This window comes from Mytilus trossulus, chromosome 14 (genome assembly GCF_036588685.1).
Source record: "Mytilus trossulus isolate FHL-02 chromosome 14, PNRI_Mtr1.1.1.hap1, whole genome shotgun sequence".
Lineage (NCBI taxonomy): Eukaryota > Metazoa > Mollusca > Bivalvia > Mytilida > Mytilidae > Mytilus > Mytilus trossulus.
This window is the reverse complement of record NC_086386.1, coordinates 16,567,951-16,590,954: the sequence shown is the minus strand read 5'-3', so window position 1 is coordinate 16,590,954 and position 23,004 is coordinate 16,567,951. Positions and strand designations below refer to the sequence as shown.

The following is a 23,004-nucleotide window of genomic DNA, read 5'->3' as shown; positions in this document are numbered from 1 at the left end:
ATAGGTTATTGTTATAAAAAAAAAGGTATCTTATAAACATTATCAATTAGTAATTGTACACCACAAAGGTATTTTGTTTAAAGTCGCCATACATACAAGAAAAAAAGCATGCCCTTGTGCAATATCAGCATATAAGTCTCGACAAGATTTAGAATTGTAAAAGAAAGGCAAGGAACATTCAAACTCGTAAGTCGGAAATAGATTGACAATGACACTGGTAAAAAATGAAAATGCAAACAGACAAACAATATTACAAAAAAACATACCATAGAAAACTAAAGACTGAGTAACACCAACCCAACAAAAAACTAGAGGTAATCTCATATGCATTGGAAGGGTAAGCAGATCCTGCTCCACATGTGGCAATCTAAATAAAAACCGTTCTTTTACCGCTCCCGTTTTTTTATATGTCGCGTGGACTTATTAATAGTTCGTCAACTCGTTTGCATATTATTATAAATTCATTACTTCTAGTTCCCTCACATGTGACCTCAAAACGGGTTTCGTTAGATCTCCCACGCGACATATCAGAAAGCGGGAGCGATGAGAGATCGGTTTTAATTAGATTGCGCATGTGGAACCCGTCGTGTTGCTTATGGTAGTACACAGCCGGTAATAAGTCAAGGGATACTATTTTGCCTAACTTCCCTTTATGACTATTAACAGATTATAAACTGAAATAAAAGTACCATTCAAATCATGCATCTTTAAAACCGCTGCCGACTTCACGATTGGTATCCTACAGGAGTCCGTCAGAAGCGTCAACCACCTCTTTTTTGATACTCCCAAATTCGTGTTATTCTAAAAAAATGTATTTCAATTAATATTGACTGCAAAAAAAGAACACTGACTAATTCATACATATTTATAATTATTGTCATCATATTATTTGGTATGTCCGAATAAACTTGATACAGTATGTTTCATATTCAATCAGACAGTACTAAAAAATATTTTATTTTCGCCTTATAAACTTGTTTTGATTCGAGCGTCACTGATTTGTCTTTTGTAGACGAAACGCGCGTCTGGCTTGTTACTTTTAAACAGAGAAGCGAACATCGTTATTTAGAATCTATATAAGCATTTATTTGGGGTTTTTTTTTTGTAATAATTACTCTCTCTCTTTTTGAAAGGGATCAGTCCTAAATTTTATAATTTGACCTACATTTTTTTTTCATTCATGCAGGCTACCGCTAGTAAGAAATTCATAAGTTACCGTAGAAAAACTATATTGATAATGAATAAAATATCCTATATCCTTTTTGCAAGCAAATAAATAGCTATGAAACAAAAACTAAACATTGACAAATGCAAAAAGAAATAGAAAACACGATTTACAAAATGAAAAAAATAATAATAGTACATTTATTAATTGAATTTGACAAATGACCCAGAAACAATACTTCATTAACGGTAAATACAATGTAATGAACATTCATGATAAAATAAATATCCCAAGCGCATATTTATTTTACACAGAGAGATAAATTATATAAAATACAGAAGATAAAATCTATAGAATATTTTTTTGAATTATTGATCAAGTCGCCACAACTCTAATTACTTAATCCCTGGATAGTGACTGCAGTTGAAAATATAATTTTCTGATTGGTCTTTCATCTTATTTTAACAAATAAAACTTCATTATTATAATCCTAACATTTAACAAGCTGACTACTATATGTCCGACTGTGTGTTAGTATCGACCATTACATCGACCGTAGAGCTATCCAGACTAAATCATCATTACTCGTCAGTTACAACAGATACTACCATGATAAAAACTTGACAATTAACAAATTAACATTTAAATGAAGGAGGACTATGTTACTTTCGTTTTTGACAAGATGATAACTGAAGAATTATAATTAACTGAAGATGAAGAGCATAGTGATATTGTTGTTGACTTTATGTCATTTTATGACTGCATCAGATCAACACTTTACCTTAAACATAGGTAAGTTGATGACTTTTTTTTATTATTAATTGGCTCGTGCTATTTGATGTTTCTGATTTATTAGCACGTGACCTGTTGCTTTTTTTTTAAATAGCTGCTGAATACCTACATAGAAAAATTGGTTAGAAATAATATTAACTTTATTTTATCTCTCTATTTTAATACAAGTTGCAATTATCGATATATTTTTATTTACATATATTTTAAATACGTAACAGACTTCAATTTGAATTGTCATTTCAATTTCAAAATTATAATCGATTTCATGCAGAAGTTATAAAGAATATAATCCTCGACAAATTGAATTAAATACATGTGTTGACTTCTGCTGTATAGAAAGTACTTTATGTGTTATTTCTGTCATCATGAATATTTTACAAGTTAGATTTCATAGCTTAATTGATTATCATGGTTTTAGATTATACAAAAATAATCAAAGAAAAAATCCCTGGAGTGTTAATTCCAAGTTATGTGCATTCTGACTTTTGTTTTATGTATACTAGTACATGATAAGCACGTTAACTTGTGAACTATATAAATAAATTGTGTCTGGAGTTAACATTGCTGATCTTAATAGATCATAACCCTAAGATAATAAATAGTTAGGCTAAAAGTATAAAATCATAATATTTAGATATTGCAGACTGGACTTGAAGCATTAAATCTGTACAATTATGAACAAAGAGATGCTTTCTATATATTTTATGTGTTTACACAAACATTTGTAAATATCTTCTCTCTGAAGCGAGATTATTTTCATTTAATGTCATGGAAGCAGATGGTTAATTTTCATGAGCTTTAATCATGTAATCTAAGTTGTCAGATATAAGAAAAAATGGTCAATATAATTTAAAAAAACTGAGAAGAAGAAAAACTTGGTCAAATCGTCTCGTGTCACTATAACATTTTTCCTACTAGCATTTTAGGTAATATTTTTTTCAGAGGATTCAAAATAAGTTAGTGGAGCATTTGTAAATCTGGCGTTGGATAACTATCCCTTAAACTTTCTTATTTGTACACCTGAATCATGTCAACGTACAACATAATGTACATGGCTACGTCTCAAGTCTAGAAAAAATGTCAATGATTTTCCCGTTTCAGTTCTTAACGAAAATCCTTATAAAACTTTATGATATCTATATATATATAATAACCCTAAACTCATACGTCAATACAGAAATAACATTGCTAATCCATATACACATATATTTTGTATACATATATAGCTATATTGGCTTACGTCAGATGTCTTATCAGTTGCTCCATCACTAGCTGGTTCTATCTCTTTAGTCCCTGTGCAATTATTAAATTATTTCAATATCAGACTTTCTAGACTAGTCACAGTACATTTGTTTAAGTATTTCTAGGTTAGACTTTCTGGTACTTGTTCCATGTGGACAAAGGATGAAGCTGTTTAGTTTTGACAAGAGGGACAATAATGAATATTCAGTTTCAACGAGAAAGACCAGCTAAACCTATTTTTCATTCAGTTTGATAAAATGTGTCAAACTCAGTTATTTTTTCATAGAGACAAATGAAAGCGGCGACAGTAGTTTACTGAGATTCAAAGCTCGTAAATCGTTAAAAAGAGTAAGAACACAATTGAATATAGAACACAATTGGTAAATTTACAGATGACTATAGGGATATAATTTAATTTTAGATGTAACGCGTCTTTTGTTCGCTGACGTTATTTTGTTATCACCCCATATACCTAATTAAGTCATGTGACCATGACGTCATCAATGTTTTTTTCATGTGTTTTGACGGTTTAAAATCTAATTTAGAATAAAATTATAAAAAATAATATTTTTTTCTGTCTATTCGAAATAACATAAAATAATGTGGTGCACACTGTTAAATAACCCGTTAGATAAAAACGTTATTCAGTGTGCACCAAATTGATATAAAAAATATAACAGCCATTCTTTAAATAAATCAAAGACCGCGGAAACATGTCGCTAGTCAGTTGTGACACCGACGCGTCGTTTGGTCAACCAATTCGTAAACAAAATACTGAACTTCGAGGGAAATTCAAAAAGGAAAGTCCAAAATCAAATGGCAAAATCAAAAGTCCAAACACATCAAACGAATGGATAACATTTTTCATATCCCTGACTTGGTACAGTGACACTTGTGTTGTGCCGTTTTTTCTCATGGTTGACTCCGTGTAATGTGTTCTCATGTTTTCGCTTTGTGTTTAAGACAAGAATGACAAGATATTTATTAACTAAATTCTGACAATAACCTTTCAACAAAACTTATCTGACATTTAACACAACATATTGTTGTTCAACTGATTATAAAGAGATTATTATTTCGAAAGCTGTGATAGAAAATGTTAAGTGCTTTTTGTTTAGTCTGTAAATTAATCCTTAAATAAACAAATTGAAGCGATTATTGGGGATTTAGTAGTTATCGTGTTTGAATTTATTATAATATCAAATATCACAACGTATGTTACATGTTAACTTATAAGTGCTTGCATTTCTTAAATATTAACTGAATGCATGATTGCATGAATGATCAAAATACTCACTATAACACGAAATATATGACAGAGACATGATACGGATTTTAAGTATTTGTTTCGGTAATATATATAAGCCTACTATGAAGCAATGATGGTTATGTGTTTGCCAGAAGCGTTACACTCTCAAAACATGATCCTTCATTTAGATGATAGATATAGTACAACTGCAGACACCTAATACGAGAACACCTAAATTGAAGAAGTTAGGTTTTAAATATCTATACCCCCAGGTACAACATGTTATATTATAAAAATATTCCATTACTTTACTTTTTATTGAGAGGGGCATAATATAACAAATGAACATCAAACTCATAAGTCGAAAATAAACTTACAAAAGCCATAGCAAACAATATATAAAAAACAACATAAAAATGTAGACTGAGCAACAAGAACCACACCAAGAAACCGGGTCACGAAAGTGGTAAAGCAGATCCTAGTCCACATGTAGCATCAGTGGTGAATAAATCAGTATTCAGATTTTTGCATTTTTAAAAATATATATGTCTTTTCGATTGACTCAATATACTCGAATGTAGACACAGGTATTTGGACAGAATGGGAGTAATTAACTGAATCTAATTAATGTTTAACTTGATATCACCATGCACATTGATGTAAAATAATTGGAATCGTAATGATTTTTAACTTTTAACTCAGTAACATGTCTATAAGTAATATTTGAACTGAAAATTTGAAATTGTTCAAACAGCTACAGCAATTTCATTAAAAGTTATATTATAACAATATATTAACGATTATGTACTATAAAAAGTAATTGAGACAGAAAGAATTTAAGTTCAGACACAATGAATAATAGAACATGCAGTAAATTGACATTCGAATAAACAAGTAAAATAGTACTATTGTATTCGCAGCTGTGAACCCAATAAATTAATAGTTTGAACCAGTATTTTAATTCTTTATCAATATGCATGTTCATTGAATTGTCGATTTTAAGTGACTAAAGTCCATTGACGCGTTTTCTATCTGCAACTGTAAAATCTATGCACATATTTGTCAAGTACTTATCTATATATACGTATTATAATATGTGTTGTCAAAAAGAGTTTTTTTTACTTATAAAATACAGGTTAGATACGACGTATCCGCTAAGGTGGCAACCATCCACCACTCGAGTTCAAATGACGTTAATTGAAGTAGTTAGTTAGTTTGAACATATTTATTTATAGTGGATTAGGAAACAAGTTTTGCAATCGCTTTCCACTTTGCGGATGCGAGTTCTCAACCTGCCTTGTAGCGGCATTAAAGTAACTATTGGTCATATATAGGTTCGCACCGATTACCCTAACCCTAACTATACCATATAAATGTTTGATAAATATGTTGTTCAACGAGTTAACCTTATTCGTAAAATTAAAATGAATTTGAGAATGGAAATAGGTAATGTGTCAAAGAGACATTAACCCGACCAAGGAGTGGAACCCATCTTCTGTTGTTAAAACAGGGTACCATATGACATTAAATGCAGAATCTTGTTTATTGTTTAGATTTTTATTGTCTTTGATTTTATTGGCACTCTTGCTTTGTTATCTCATTGAGAATTGGTTCGCATTTATTTTTATTCAAATAGAACACAAAACGATTGTACGTACTTCAACACATAGCCTTGGCTAACACCAAACAGAAAGCCATTAAACGCCCAATAGTTACAAATGTTAAACCATTCAGCCCATATCTGATTCATCATAGTACATGTACTGGTAATGCAGACATATCCTTTATTGGACCTTCTTACTTTTTGAAAAGGGATAATGGTTTTATTTTATTTTTTATTGCTTTTCGTTATTTTAATTACATCATTAGCTAAGTCAACATTTGAAAAATAAACACATTACTCATTGAGTCAAAACCATTAACTGGCATTGAAAGTTCTCTATCTTTATCAACATAGAATGTTTGAATTTAAAATTTTACATTTTTAATCAATCATCAACTGTTTGAACAGTTAATTCCATATTGGCAAAAGACTCAATGCATGGAAGCTAAAATAATACATTCTCAATAGATATTTGTTGTTTAAACTATAATATTTAACCATGCACACAATCACAATTGTTCTTATGTCGAATGCTAAAATGATATTTCAATGTTTTTATATACTATAATACATGCATTGCATTATCTCCTCTATTACTAGACAAAGTTAGATATCAAAGACAAATGAATGGAACAAATTCTCAATTAGAAAGCAAAACAACAGTGCCAATAAAATCAAAGATAAAACACGATAGACAAGATTCTGCTTTTTATATTGTATGTCTCTGTTTTAAATCGCACAGAGTTTGAACAGACAATATGTAAATGAAAAAAAAAAAAATAACACGATACTTCTGGAAATAGTGAGTAAAGTTTAACGCAAAAGAAGTCAAAGAAAACAAAGGAAGAAAACAAAAACGAAAGATCTAATAATTTCACCTACAAATTCACGAAATTTGCAGCACATTAGTTCCTCGTCTTTGCATTCAATGATTGAAATGGTGGTTTTCTCGGATCATCAAGCTTTTGGAAGATACTCGAAGAAACACATGAAACTATTCGTTAGATTGACTACATGAATGTTTTTATTGACGCATAACTTTTAAACCCGTAATTACTGGTTGTCCGGTAAATCTAGAAAAAAATGCAACTTTACATGATTCTCCTTTCAATCCTGCAGTGAGTTTTCTTTCCATCATTTAGATTCACACGTACAGAGACATTCGATTCAAATCTTCATCTATCGTTTAATTAAAACACAAAGAGATATATGTTCCAATCTTCTACTATTGACATTGACACACACATAGAGATATATGTGCAAACCTTCTATTATTTTCATTTACAAATACAAAAAGATATTTGTTAAAATCCTCTCCTATCATTAGCATGTATACACAGACAGAGAGATATCTGTCCAAACCGCTTTCTCTTATCATTTAAATTCCCACATACAAAGAGATATCTGTTCAAATCTCTTCTCCTATCATTTTCATTCCCACACACACATATATATAGCTGTTTAATTCTTCTAGTGCTATCATTCACAAATACAAAAAGATATCTGTATGAATCTTCTCTCAACTATCATCGTTTGCATGTACTACACACAGGGAGATATCTGTTGGAACCTTCTTCTCTTATCATTTATATTCACCCATACAGATAAAAATCTGTTCAAATCACCTACCGTTTGCATTCACACCCACAGAGATCTTTGTTCAAATATTTTCCGCTCATTCCCATTCACACATACGGAGTGAAGTATGTTCATATCTTCGTTCGTTTTCATTCAAACTTAAAAAAATATCTGTCCAAACCTTCTTTCATATCATTTCATACACACACAGAGATATTTGTTCAAATCTGCTAATATTTTCATGCCACACACAAAATTATTTATGTTAACATCGTCTTTCGTCGTTTTTATGCACGCATACGGAGGGATATCATTAATATTTACACAAACAAAGAGTAATCTATTCACATTGTTCTCCCTATCATTTCCATTCAGCTGTTCAAATCTTCTATTATATAAGATATCATTTTTAATCTTCTCACAAACAAAGATATTTGTCCAAACCTTATTTTTTTAGCATAGATATTCACACATACAAAAAAACTTTTGTTCAAATCTCCCTCCCCTTGCACACACACTAAGTGATGTCAGTTCACATTTTCTTCTATCGTTACCATGCACTATACGAAGGCGTATCTGTTTAATTCCTCCCCTCCCATCTTTTTATTCACACATTCAAAAAGAGATCTGTTCAAACATCTCCCCCTACCATTTCTTTTCCCACTCACAGATTGATAGCTGTTTAAATCGTCTGTACCCATCATTTATATTCACACATTTAAAAAGAGATCAGTTCAAATGTCTCCTATCATGTCCATTTATACCCATATACATATATATCTTCAAAAGTTTTCCTTATAAATTCCATTCTCAGCCTTTCATTTTATCAGTATGTGAGTGGAATGTTGGTTTTTTTTTCAAATATACATCATTCGGAATCTGTGAACAAATATTGAATAGAAATGGATTATCATATTACATTATTAACGCATCATAAAGTCATTTTGATGGATTCATATTCAGTAAATCGTACTAGATCGAGAGAGAAGATAACATTTGATGGATAATTGCACCATCAGGAATAACCATCAAATGTATGCAGGATTTGTAATAAAATAAACAGTATTTGATTAAATAACAGTTGATTATGTACTATTGTTTGTATCTAATGTAAACACAGTCGACATATTTATACATGCTGGTGGCCATAGACCGACGTTTGTCAAATTAAATATGCGATGGGCGAGCCCACATAAGAAAAAAAACTCTAACTGAATAAGTCTGCGAGTCAAAAAATAAAATATAAAAACTGGGAACTGAACATATTTACAACGAAGATAATATAAAAAATGAACCTGTAATGCTTAAAAAACGCACGGGCTTTTAATGCATAGTGCAATGTAAAGAGCAAGCTCGGCGAAATAAGAAATTGGCGACTTTGCTAATAACGAATCATGTAAATCTAAAGGAGTGATCTGCTAACTAGCCATAGGAGTATTATGCATCACTCCTTTCGAATAAACGCGTCTCGTAGGACATATTTACAATAGTTTTACACATTCCTACTACTAAAACTCATTAGAAGGTCAAAATTAGGGTAATTGCTACATTTGCATTGTCTTTATAGCTATTGGTCTATGAATTAGAAGTTCAACTTCTTTGATTGTTGCTAGACCTATGATGAGTGCTGTTCCCTGGCTTCATACCAACAGTATCGACATGAGACATATGTAACAGTCTATGATTATTGATTTGTTTCTAACATATAGGTTAAAATGACAAAATATTACATTATTTTGTTGTAATTTTATTGACTTTAACCATTAGATATGCGGGAATATGAACTTGTATTATTTCTCGCTACATTGAAGACCTGTTCGTGACCTTCCGCTATTGTTTTTTCTATGGTCGGGTTGTTGTCTCTTTGACACATTCCTTATTTCCATTCTCAATTTTATTGTATTAGCATTTTTTTTTACCTGTGCTTAAGGTGGTACCTAACACTACAGGGAGACAACTCTGTAAAATCAGCTAAACGTTTTGATTACGTTATGTTGTGAAGGGAATATTAAGCTTCTCAATGATCAAAATAAGTGTTTGTCAAACTGCTATATAACCAGTGTAATTTTTCTGATTCAACAGTTGGTTCTTTTTTTTTTTAAATTTTTATATTTTTGTCTTAAGGACAAAGTAAATACTTTGTCAAAATTTAAAGAAAATTAAACGAGCCAAATTAATTTTAGTTAAAGTGTTGGGTACCACCTTAATTCAACTTTCTTGGTTGACTAAACTGTACTATTAATTGTTGCAGGCGAAACAACAAGATATCTTTACTAGTGTTTAGACATTTTATGTTTCAAATATCAGTATTGCTAAGAGAACAACCCTTTCATTTCTCAGTCAGAATTTCCCCCGCGCAAAGCAGATCTGTTTCGGGGATGTGTGAATATCCTGCCAAGTATAATCTGACTTTTTAAAAACTGAATTTTTATAATGTTTTTCTTAAGTTGTACTGGAAACTTTGAACAGGTATCAACATAACAAGTTTGTACTGTTTTACCATAGGAAAAATGAGAATTCAAATAGTTCTAACAGAAAAATAGAAAATTCTTGTCAATAATAAGATTACAGCTAACGGAATTGCTTGAACAAAAACGATATAGAAAATACTAAGATGTGATGTAACATTTGGGTTCAACTTCCTTAACGGTATTGACACCCAATTATATTTTAGAATGCTTGAAATAATGATGGTGTAACGAAAGGCAATTTGCAATCAAGACAAACTTTGACAGATTATCAATAAAACTTGAGAAATCAAATCAGTTCTATCATTTGTCTTATTGCAATTCGAAAGTCAACAAAATTCCTTAATAACGAAGATTTTACATTTGTCATAACTTTTTTTAATTATTCCAAACATCGGTTTTTAGATTTTAGGATCTCACAATTAGGAACTACACTGTGGTAATTGTATGATTTTTTTTCAATTGTAAATCGTTTTCTCTCGTTTTACATCAATTATTATTTCATTTGTCTATGTCAAAGATAATTGAAGTTATAATTTGCACGTTAGTTATAACTCGTAATCATTTGACTTCAAATAATCAAGAAATTATATAATAACGAATGAAAAAATGTCTACTGCTTTTTTACATAGTATAGAAAGTGAAAATGACAGATTTATTTAATTTAACTGTTTAACGCAGGCGTTTGTAACACATAATATGTAAAGGTCAGGCAGCTATGCTACATAGAATGCTAGATTTTTTATCTTTATACTGAAGATCCCTTTTCTTCAGCAAACCATGCTGTCAAAGCTATATGGTGTTTCATAGTCGGCTTTTCATAATTGTTTGGTTATTTCTGTTAAAAGATACATTGGACGCGTTTTACCGGTTTTATTTCACGACAGACAAGAAAATGTCATTATTTCTAAAATATAAACATCAAAACGTTTTCAATTAAGAATTGACTTGAAACATACATGAGATTAGAAGTTATCGATACATAATAGATTAGCCTATTATTTGGTAACCCAGGCGCGCGTTTTGAATGTTCTTGGATTTATTTGTTATGTTGTCCTGTCACGTGATGTTGTAATTTAAGTGTTTAATTTAACAATGCCATAAAAGCGCGATGTTGACTAGCCACAAAACCAGGTTCAACCCACCATATTTTCTTTAAACGTCGTGTGCCAAGTCAGGAAAATGGCGATTGTTATCTAATATTTCGTTTCTGTGGCTGTTGCATTGTCGTTTTTTATGCACTTCAGTGTTTCTGTTGTTTAGTTGTTTTCTTCTCATAGTTGATGTGTTTCCTCCTGTTTTAGAGCGTAACCCGGATTTTTTTCTTCTCTGAATTGATTCCTGACGTTCGAACAGCGTTATACTACTGTTTTCTTTATCCATCTTTAAAAGATTAATCAGCGATGTTCGAACCAAAAAGGTTAAAAGATAAAGTATGCAGTTGAATAACATCGAGGACCCAAGATTCTGAAAGGTTCAGCCAAATCTATTCCAGGGTAGAAAATCCTCATTTTTTTTTAATAATTCATCGTTTTTGTAAAAACGATTTATTAATATACATATCAAAATGACAAGCATTCCCCATTTCTATTCTCATTTATATGACAACATGGTAAACGGAATTTTTGATCAGTTTCCTTGTGTTGTGAGCTGATGTTCGACTTATGAGTTTTAAATATGGAATTGAAGTCCGTTCAAACATAATGAAAAGAAATTAGAACCGAAGGCAAAAATATGTATATTTTTATAAGTGTTAAATGAACGAATATCATATACACTTAAGTAACCCTTTATATCTTTTTAACTGGTTATTGCTGTTTCTGCAAACAGACAATACTAGACATGAAGTTAATACGCAGATGGAATTCAACTAGTATGCCGACGATACTTTTATAATTGAATATAGAATGTAAAAATTGGGTAAAATGCATTGAATACAACAGTTCCTGGAGATTTGAAACGTCTCTAGATTCGATTCAGTATTGGTAAAAACAAAATATTACGTGTTTGTTGGAAAGATTATTAAAACCATTAATGTTTTATTTTCTCTTTTATTCTTTTTTGATAAATGAGTACTCAGTCAAGTGATTGGTATCAAAATGGGGAATAACGTTGACGCTCTTTTAAAAATGTCATAGAGATCTGAAAGGCTGAAGTGAGAGGGTTAGCGCATTATAACTAGGTTTAATCCACCATTTTCTACATTTGAAAATGCCTATACCAAGTCAGGAATATGACAGTTCTTGTCCATTCGTTTTTGATGCGTTTTGTTATTTGATTTTGCCATGGGATTATGGACTTTCCGAATTGATTTTCCTCTAAGTTCAGTAATTTTGTGATTTTACTTTTTTTTAAACCTTTTAAAAATAGGTCCACGAAAACCTTTTTTCATAAACAAACTGTGATTTAACTTTCAGACAACTCTATGAAACGCAATATTGTTGCGAAGAAATCGCGAGTTTTGATATACCACTGAAATCTATCAACCTGCACCGTTAACGTTTAATTAAACAGGAAAATATGGCTTCTCTGTGTCTATAAATTCCCACTAAACAAAAGAATTCTCACGGTAATCATGAGACAAAAATGGGTCCCACATCTCCTTTTATTGGTTTTAAGTCGAATTTTCAGTGAATAAACTATTTCTAAAAGGTTGCATCGTGAATACAATTGTTGTACATTGATCAAAATTGTAACTGCATGTTATCATATAAAGTATAAAGATGTAATGTGATAGTATGATTACACTTGCAGAAATCTAATTAATAGTGTAATTTTACATCAGTTTCATATCATAATATTATTTATAAATCGAACTATGATAAAAAAGAAAAAGAAAAATGGTCTTCAAATTCTCCTTATGGCTAAATACATTTTTAGAAATGGTAATGAATTAACGATCGTAAATCCATTGCGTATTGTTGAAGAACGTACGGTTAACATCTAATTGCTAACCTCAAAGTTATTTGGAGTTTGGACTCTTGTGGATGGTCGTCTCATTCGTAATCATAACACATCTTCTTATCTTTATATTCCGAATGTATTAGTTTATCTTATTTTCCGTTTGAAACACGACCTTTATGTTTCTTTATTTCCTTTTCTTTATATGGCTTCTACGGTATTATATATATATACAATTACAGAGATGTGGTATGAATGACAATGAGACATCTTTCCAATGGTATTCGAATGACGTGAAATCAGCAATCATTTTTGTTTTGTTTTACCTTCATCCATGATCATAATATTATTTTACAATCTATTACAATCGTGCGTCTTCATTCATGTTTGTGACGAATCAAATTTACTCGTTATTGAAGATGAAAATAGTAAGATTAGAAAAAAAACATGATGTATACGGCCAATGATTAAGTTCTATCAGTTAAATACGGTATAATTATGAAGTATTGTGTTATTGGTAATTCTTTTCTTTCTGTAGAACCGCTTTGATAGAGTTAAATTGGTATAATTTCGCATATAAAGTTTCTCTAAACAATTTTTGATATTTTTTATGTCGAAGTTTAAAAAAGACTTTTTTAAATGGGCAAACTAGTGACAAAATAGAGGATTTTTTTCCTACACCGAAATAAATAGCTGTTGGATCTTCTTTGACATAGGATTTTAGGGAAAAGCTGTTTATAATAATGAGGGACTATATATAGCTGTCAGTGAGTGTCATGTTCGATTTTTTTAAAACGTTGCACTTTCTTGTTAGTTAATGACTATCATAGATGAAAAATCTATCTATCAATCAAATTGACTAATTCTGAAGAGCGATTTATCAATATCAGATTAATTCAATATAGTATCATATTATGTATCAAGGTATATTAGCATAGTGTATCCATATGATTGTAGTGCGGTTCATATTTGTCCAAGTTTTTTTTATTATGAACTTAATATTTTGATTAAGACTCTACAACCAAAGCAACCGCCTTGCATATAATTATTGACGACAAAACACGAATGAAATAATAAGTATATTTTATTATTGACGTTGAATCGATTGAATATTCGAACAACCATACAATTCTTTTAAGTCATAGAAAGAAGAGATTTTCTTTCAAAAACAGACATGAAAATTGTTCTGAAATATCTACGCTCAAATTGTGTCTGTATGGAAACGTTAACCAATTTAGCTAAACGAGCAGTAAAAACGCAAAGCCTGTTATAACATATCAGGTTTTATCGATTTTTAACACAGATATATTTATCACAAGAAATTATTACGATAGCTATAAGTGCTTTTGTTGGAATATAATCTAGTATTTGATTACGAATAATAAGAAACTGTAAAATCCCTTTTTTGCCCAACATATTAATTAAAGAAGACGTATCTTTTTCCCGTTTGTTTTACAATATTTGATAGGGTAAAGAAAGTAATTTTCAGATCAAATATATATTGTTGTTTTAAGAAAATCACTGTTTGTATGTATTTGGAAATCGTTTTGCGCATTACTTTAACAATATCAACAAACTATATACTCATTCAATCTACAAAAGACAAGGAAACCTGCTTTACAATTAAAGCATGTTGGCATAAATACAATCAAGGAAATTACCTTTGCCCGATAAGTCCGTGAATTGCAGTGACACAACGTGAAAATAAATAAGCTTTTGAAACAAAATAATTTAGCGGCCAACATCGTACTGTAAGAAGGCTTAGAAAATTTACATTGATCAACATGCTTGAAAGAAAAAAGGATTTGAAGCAGCCTTAGCCTCTTAGTGCAACAAATCATTCAAATTTGTCATTTCCTAAACAGCTACATTCGCAAATGCAATGTATAATCTAATGAGATCCAGGTTTGTAAAAAGATGCACAGATGAAAAGAGGTTTGTTGGAAACACAGAAAGAACTTTTGTACTGATATGCAGATTTCACTCGAACGGTTTTTTTTTCTGGAATGTATAATTATACTTGTTTGAAATGGTTACATAATTCAATGTCATGATTTTATAACTCTAATGAAGAATGATAAATCGATATAATCTGTGCATTACATATAATATATTGAATAATCAAGGTACTTAATCAAAGTTTTTAAAAACACTATAAAAGTGCACTTTGCAAATGATATTTAAACACAATATAAACAAACAAATATTCAAAAAGGAAACACAAAAAAGCATATATCAAATTTAACAACCTCATTCATTGCTTTTTTTATTTTTTCGATTTTATTGATCTAAGTTAAATCCACCCATAAAGAATTGAAAGATTTCAAGTACTTGTACCGAATCCTTACACTGACACGCACATGGTTGGGTTAATTCTAACGTAAAAATGTTTGATTGTAAGACAATAAGAACAATTCATGTATTCATAACTTCATATTATAATTATACGCTTTATCTTGGTGTTGAAGACAGGTTCGATAAATTTGCCAAAATCTATCAATAATATTGCAGTTGAAACACAAATGTTTTCTATCACAGGGCATATATGACCTACACAAGATTGCAATGCTATTTTACTTCCTATATTTATTTGGCCGTTTAGAATATTTATTTAAACGGCATAGTCGGGAATGTAAAAGAGGAAATACTAGTCTAACGTACTAAATTATAAGTCAGGTATCGATGAAAAGTGTTTTAATCCTCATTCTGCATATCTAAAAATAATCCATTTTTGTTTTTAAACGCATTATACCGTTAAAAAAAAGAAACATGCGAATGCTTTTTGAATATGACGCAAGGTGAAATAAATACAGAGGAAATCAGCCATACCTTTTTAACAATAAATGGTTGAGCATGCGTTTAATTTTCCTTTAATTAACTCATGGCATATAAAGATATTAACTGCTTTTGTTTCTTTGTATGACATTGATTTCATTTTTGAAAATATTTTTGTTTCGTTCACATACAAAAGTGTATAATATCTCTGTGATGAAACAGAATTTTATAGAAATTATCTCTACTTCTAATTATCAAAGCTTCAATGTAGATCATCCTTAATATTGTAATATGAACAGTTTGAACTAGACATAAGTTTAAACAAACTTTCATTTGGCATCAGGCTTATTTGTATTCAGTCATGTTTACTATTACGTAATAACATTTATATTAGAAAACATAAAAGGATGATGATTGCAGAAATATAAATGACGATGAAACAATTTAAAACCATCCGCTAATTAATAGTTTATTTTGTAGAGCAGAAGTATTGATCTATCTCTATCCTGTGACACTAAAATTTGATATTGAGTACATAGAATTCTTTTGGTGCAGTCTAAAAAAAGTAAAATCACACAAATACAGAACTCCAAGGAAAATTCATAATGGAAAGTCCATAATTGATTGCCAAAATCAGAAGTTTAAACAAACCAATGGAATGGACAACAACTATCATATTTAAGGTTACATTTTTAGTGTATTGATTGCAAATTGTTAAACTGTAGTTTACAAAAGCACTCTCTGTACAAGGGGGGTATTGCTTTCGTCAAATATGGCTCATACCATCACGATGTATTTGAAGTGTCTGTAGTGATCTAAGTTGTCATGTAATCATTCTTTTCATCTATGTTGGTCCATCCGCATTTATATTAAGTTTTGTTCTTTTTGTCAAAGAGTTTAAGCATTTTTGCGCCTGTTCCAAGTCAGGAGCCTCTGCCCTTTGTTAGTCTTGTATTATTTTAATTTTAGTTTCTTGTGTACAATTTGGAAATTAGTATGGCGTTCATTATCACTGAACTAGTATATATTTGTTTAGGGGCCAGCTGAAAGACGCCTCCGGGTGCGGGAATTTCTCGCTACATTGAAGACCTGTTGGTGAACTTCAGCTGTTGTTGGTTTTTTTTTTTTTTTTATTTGGTCGGGTTGTTGTCTCTTTGACACATTCCCCATTTCGTTTCTCAATTTTATAAGCTATGGAGTCAAAAAATTGCGTTATTTATTTTCTATTTTATGAAGATTCAATGAAGGAATAAGGATTGATGTTGAAGATGAGTATGATCGACATTACTAATTCTTTCAAATTTGTTTATGGCACGAAATGATGTGGACATGGAAGTCATATGTTTTGTACTGTTTAAAATCATTTCTGCTTGTATGCGTTTCAACTTTATCTAAGTCAAATAGTCTAAACATTTTCCGAATAATTTTATATATATATTCTGTATTTGATTAAATGGCAAATGAAAATCACATTTGATTGAATAATCAAAACATTATATTACCGTACTGGTAGAATAAATAAATTTACAAATGATTTTTATTTCTCTTTTTAATGATAAACTGGAAAGCAGTCACCACTTAAATCGAAGACTTTTATTGAGCCTGTAAATCAGTGTTTGTTGGTGGTTTCTGTCTGTCATATTTGTTTTTTGATGGATTTTTTTTGTCATAAATTAGGTAATTGGTTTTCTTGCTTGAAATGGTTCACATTTTTTAATTTCGGGGCCTTTTTTGGTCGACTAAATGGCATCCGATTTCCTCTTGTTAAAGGCGGTAAGTTGACCTTAAGCATTGCTCATACATCCACTTCATTTGGACCCTAATATATGGTTGTTTCATAACTAATCATGCCATATCACCTTATTTCAGTATTGAGTATTGCTATATTTATTAGTCTTTTGATCATGTTATTCAGCTATTTGACAGTGCAAGTTTAACTTATATAATGTAATGACTGTACTCTTGACTAGTGCCGTTGCGGAAAACAAACAAGTGGTATGGGATTTGCTAATTTTGAGGGCCATACGATGACATTGAATTTCTATCATTAACGTCATTTGGTCCCTGGTGCATAGTTGTCTCATTGCAAAAATAAAACCACATGTTATTTTGAATGCATTTTCTATACAACACTGCTGGTTACATTTAATTAAACTGATGAAACATATGGTGATGCATGTTAATATTAAACAAGGATGGTTTGACATGCAACTCGCCTACTTGCATTTCTATCTTAAGTTGTTTTGTTATACAAATTACTGGTTATATGTTTAATTTGTAACTATAGCGGAACATATGTTATTGACAGTATGTTTGATCATACAAAATCAAGTTATTATTTTGTAAATTTATCTCGGATATCTGAATGCTCGAGTTTTATATCAACAGTTGATATGGCTGTTTCTGATCAGTTCTAACGGGATATTTTAAGAGCATAGCTGATATCAATAATTACTTTATTAAATGTAAAATTGAAAAACAAAGATAAATAAACATTGTTTTTTACATAAACAAAAATGAGAATATAATTATGATGCATCATGTATTTTCTGAATACATTTCAGTTCTCAAATCCTATCCGTATTTTATATTTTGTGTGTCGAAATGTATAACAATACTAATTATCTGACCCTTTCGCTCTGCGGAGTTTTCGGACAAAGAAATTTATAAGTGCATGCCTTGAAATAAACAATGAATTTGTTAAGAGGCAGCTTTTATATGTGATTTTTCTGATAAGAATAATAATAAACCGATGAATCTAAATTTATCTACATTCTAAAAAATTAGTACTAGAAGTTAAAAATCAAATCGAGTAAAAATCATCTATAATAAAAACCTTTTTAAGCTATCCTGGAATTAATGCTTCTGGAATAATTCGTATAGATCTAAAAGTATGTTATTCCTAATAGATGTCACGGATTGAAAATCATGTTTATCAAGTAACCTTAATCTGTATTAAAAAAATGTGTCTCAAATTTATAGATGACAGAATAAGTAATCAATTTACGATTGAGTTCCTTTCTTATTCCCGGTTGTTACATTTTGACTGATTTTAAACTACAGGTTATACACGTGAAGTAAAAGACAAAGTTGAAACGCTTTCGAGTTAGATCTTTACGAGCGTCACTAATCTTTTGTAGACGAAACCAGCCTCTGGTGTAAACGTAAAATTTCAATCCTGATATCTATAGTTAGTTTATTTGAAAGGCACGCGAGTCCCTGAGTTTGTTTGGTTGTATTTGATTGTATATGCACGAGAGCTGTACATCAGTAAACTAGTGTTGCCTATAATTTATAGAACTTGAGATAACAGATCATATAAAATAATTATTATAATTCGAAATTTGCATATTTCATATTAGCGGTTCAATGTGTTGTATTATTATGAGTTTTGAAATTCAATAGATTTACCTAAATCTCCCATAAGATAACTTTAAATTAGTTGCATTTCAATGAATTTCTAATGATTCGTTCCTTTTGTAATTTACAAAAGAAACCCCAGAGGCACATAAATGACTATTCAATATTTCACACAGTTACACATCGAAGAAATGTATCCGGGTGTAGTGATTCTGAAAGATTGATATGATAAACCTTTCAAGTATAGAATCCCACGTATTTCATGCGATCATAGTCGTTGGTTCAACCATAACTCAGTTTTTATATCTATAGGACATCCTAACAGCTCTGTTCTGTCAAAACTGAAGAATAACAGTTCAACATGTTCAAAACGTATTTGAATTCCATCAACATTCTTTTTTTTACAATTCCCAAATTAAACTTAACAATCTTATAGTAACAAAAATCAAGTGTTTGAATCAATCATACGTATGTAGTATAATCAATTACAAGGTATGCTGTAAAGTAAAGGCAACAGTAGTATACTGCTGTTCAAAACTCGTAAATCTATGGGCAAAAAAGAAAATGGGGGTAACAAACTAAAACTGAGGGAAACGCATTAAATATAAGAGGAGAGCAACGACACAACAAAAAAATGTAACACACACGGAAACGAAGCATTAGAAAAAATTCGATGAGAATAACAAATATAAAATCAAAACCAAATACATGAATTTGGGATAAAAAAAAATGAGATACGTAAAAAACACTCTTTATCTTGATGAAGCATTATACATGTATCCTCATATTATATATATAAATAATCTTTTGTTTGGACTATCATTCCGTAATGCTTTTAAAAAAGGTATAAAATGTCGTGAAGGGATATTAATTAATCTTTAAAATCTTTATCTAACGAAATTGATGTTTTATCATTAGAACCCATTTAAAAAGCACATCTATACCGCTTTGGAAAATTTCAAGAATGCAGATGTTAACACAATGAAGAGTTGTTTTTATACAACGTTTTACTAAAATTGTGTGGATATAATCCATATGCTATCCCGTTGCTATCTTCTCTTCCCTCTTACACATCAACATATTATATTTATATGTGTATAGTCTACAAACATTGAAGCAGACAGATGTTTACCTAATAATGATTGGTGTAATATAACGATTCATCAAACTTATATCGATTCAAAAAGTAAAATCACAAAAATACTGAGCTTAGAGGAACACTCAAAAAGGAAAGTCCATAATCAAATTGCAAAATCAAAAGAGTACAGAATCAAACGAATGAAAAACAACTGTTATATTCTTGATTTGGTACAGGCATTTTTTAAGATAGACCTTCAAAACATACGATTCCGCATTGGTTTAATATCCCCCCTTTTTATACATCGACACAGTATATATAAATTGTCTTTGAAATTTTATCTGCATCTTTTTGTTATATATTATTACAGGTATCGTACCATCAAAGGACAATTCCATAGACAACGTTACAGCATACTACCCTCTTACAGTCTCTTATACAGTTTTACCCCTTAAAGTGAAGACATACAGATCACAGTACGATAAAATGACAAAATGTAAGTGATCCAAAGAATTTTGCTTTCTTTTTCTTATATTAATCTGCAGATTATCTTTATCATCCTTGAAACCTGGATTTGAACATTGTTATGATATTCAATAAATAATTCAAAATTTAGTAAAGGTTTAGGTAATAAAAGGATTGACTACTTCCAAAACTAATTAAAATCACCAAGTTTCGTTTTATTTTGCCAAGGCTTTGTTTGTTTTTCATTGATTTGATAGTTTTAATAGTATTCATCGCCTTGTATTTTATGGATTTCGTAAGTAGTTGATGCTGTGGCTTTTGACAATTCTTTATGTTTCTTATTGCTACAAGGAATTTTGTGACACCTAAGCCACATTAAGCAATACCTCCTCATGGTGGCAACCATGATTTTACGAATGTCCGTGGTTTCATAAGAAACAAAACAAACATATATTTGATATTTTGGTGTTATTTTGTACTTGTATTTGGTCGCATTCTTTGGATTTAATAACAATTTTGTCAAGACCGTTAATAAGCAATTTAAGGCTTTCTGTGGGTATTTATGAATATTTGGAGTCTTTCAAAAACGTCGATGTATGGTTTCCTAATCATGTCTTTTTGTTTTTGTCATAATGAGATTTACCCAACAGCCATGTTTAGTCAAAAATGTAGTCCTTACTTTATGTGTAAGGCTCAAGATGATAAATATCAATAGGAATTATTCTTTTTAGTTTTAAAAATTCACATATGAATCCTGTCGATGATTGTTATTAGAAAAGCATGGTTATGAAAATAAGGATGTTTTTGAAAATGCCTGCTTTATCATTAATTCGTAAGAGGATCCATATATTAGCTGAAGATAAGCTATGTCGTGTTACGTGTAGCTTAGCATCTTAGTTCGACGGGATTAGATATGGGCTGTAGATGCATACTAATTTATAGAAAAAATATGCAGTTTCCCTTTGCACTAACAAAAGATGCACCAAGATTATCCTTTTCTATTATAACAGATAATTCAAAGTTGTTTCTAATTATAGGTTACAATGAAATATTTTTTGCATTATTGCAGAAGGATTAAAGCCTTAAGGCAACATACATGACAATATTTCTGCAAAAAGTGTTGTCAATGTAATGGAATTTTATGCAACTGTCATATAAGTGAGAGGTTACGCTAGCTATAAAACAGGTTTAATCCACCATTTTCTACATAAGGAACTGCCTATATAAGTCTGGAAATTGACAGTTGTTTTCCGTTTGCTTTTAATGTGTTTGCGCTTTTGATTTTGCCATTTGAATTTGCTTTTTGAATTGTCCGTGGACTCAGATAAATTTTGTTGTTTGCATTTTTGGAAAGTATGCAGATAAGCATCATAGCATCTTACATATTCACATGTCATGTGCACATCTGAACGATGTTTTAACCTACATATTTTTCAGATTAACCAAAACAAAGATTTTAAAGTGAAAAGAAGAGTTTGCATTATCATATCTTTGTTTTTGTGTGTATAAAATTTCTATTAAAATTATATTACTATGATAAATTTAAGATTGCACAGCAAAACTAAACTTTCAAATAGTTTTCTGATACCTTCCGTTTGGTTAATTTTTTAAAACTATCCAACATTTTATCATTTTAACTGTTGATACTTTTTGTTTAAAGTAAACCTGATGAAGTTTATCTTTAACATGTGTTTTCCGATCATGCGTTTACTGAATATAAACTCATCATATATATCAGGGCTAAATTTAGTTTATACGCCAGACGCGCGTTTCGTCTACAAAAGACTCATCAGTGACGCTCGAATCCAAAACCAGTTAAAAAGGCCAATTAAAGTACGAAGTTGAAGAGCATTGAGGACCAAATTTCCTAAAAGTTTTGCCATATACAGCTAAGGTTATCTATGCCTGAGGTAGAAAAGCCTTAGTATTTCAAAAAATTCTAAAATTTGTAAACAGTAAATACAGTTTATTGAAATTTGACGTTTCGTTTCGTTGCCAGGATATCACCAGCCTAGTAGTCAACTCTTCTTTATTGACATGCATTATTACTGATACTTCTCTTTTATGTATTTTTTTTCCTGTTAAAAAACTTTATGTAATCGATATTTATCTATCCACATAGATGGCTTTAGTCGTATTTGGCAAAATGTATTGAAATGTTTCGTTTGCAAGGCTATCATACTTAGTATCTTATTTGGCATTCAACTAATGAATATTACTCCAGGCACAAGTCTTGTACATACAAATATACTATTGATTCTTTTTTTATGAATTTCAATTAAATTTTGCTATATTCCTAGTTGTGTTTGTATATCTTGAAATAATTTT

General features: G+C 30.4%; 1 protein-coding gene across 2 annotated transcripts in view; it reads left to right on the top strand.

Moving 5' to 3' along the window:
* Window positions 1-1,665: 1,665 nt before the first annotated feature.
* Window positions 1,666-23,004, top strand: part of LOC134697435 (glutamate receptor ionotropic, kainate 3-like) — a 40,242-nt gene continuing 18,903 nt past the window's right edge. For both annotated transcript variants that reach the window (XM_063559715.1, XM_063559714.1), the window contains exons 1-2: window positions 1,666-1,957; window positions 20,582-20,707. In XM_063559715.1, coding sequence (XP_063415785.1) covers window positions 1,879-1,957; window positions 20,582-20,707 — 205 coding nt within the window. In that variant the 5' untranslated portion in view covers window positions 1,666-1,878. The remainder of the gene's footprint in view (window positions 1,958-20,581; window positions 20,708-23,004) is intronic.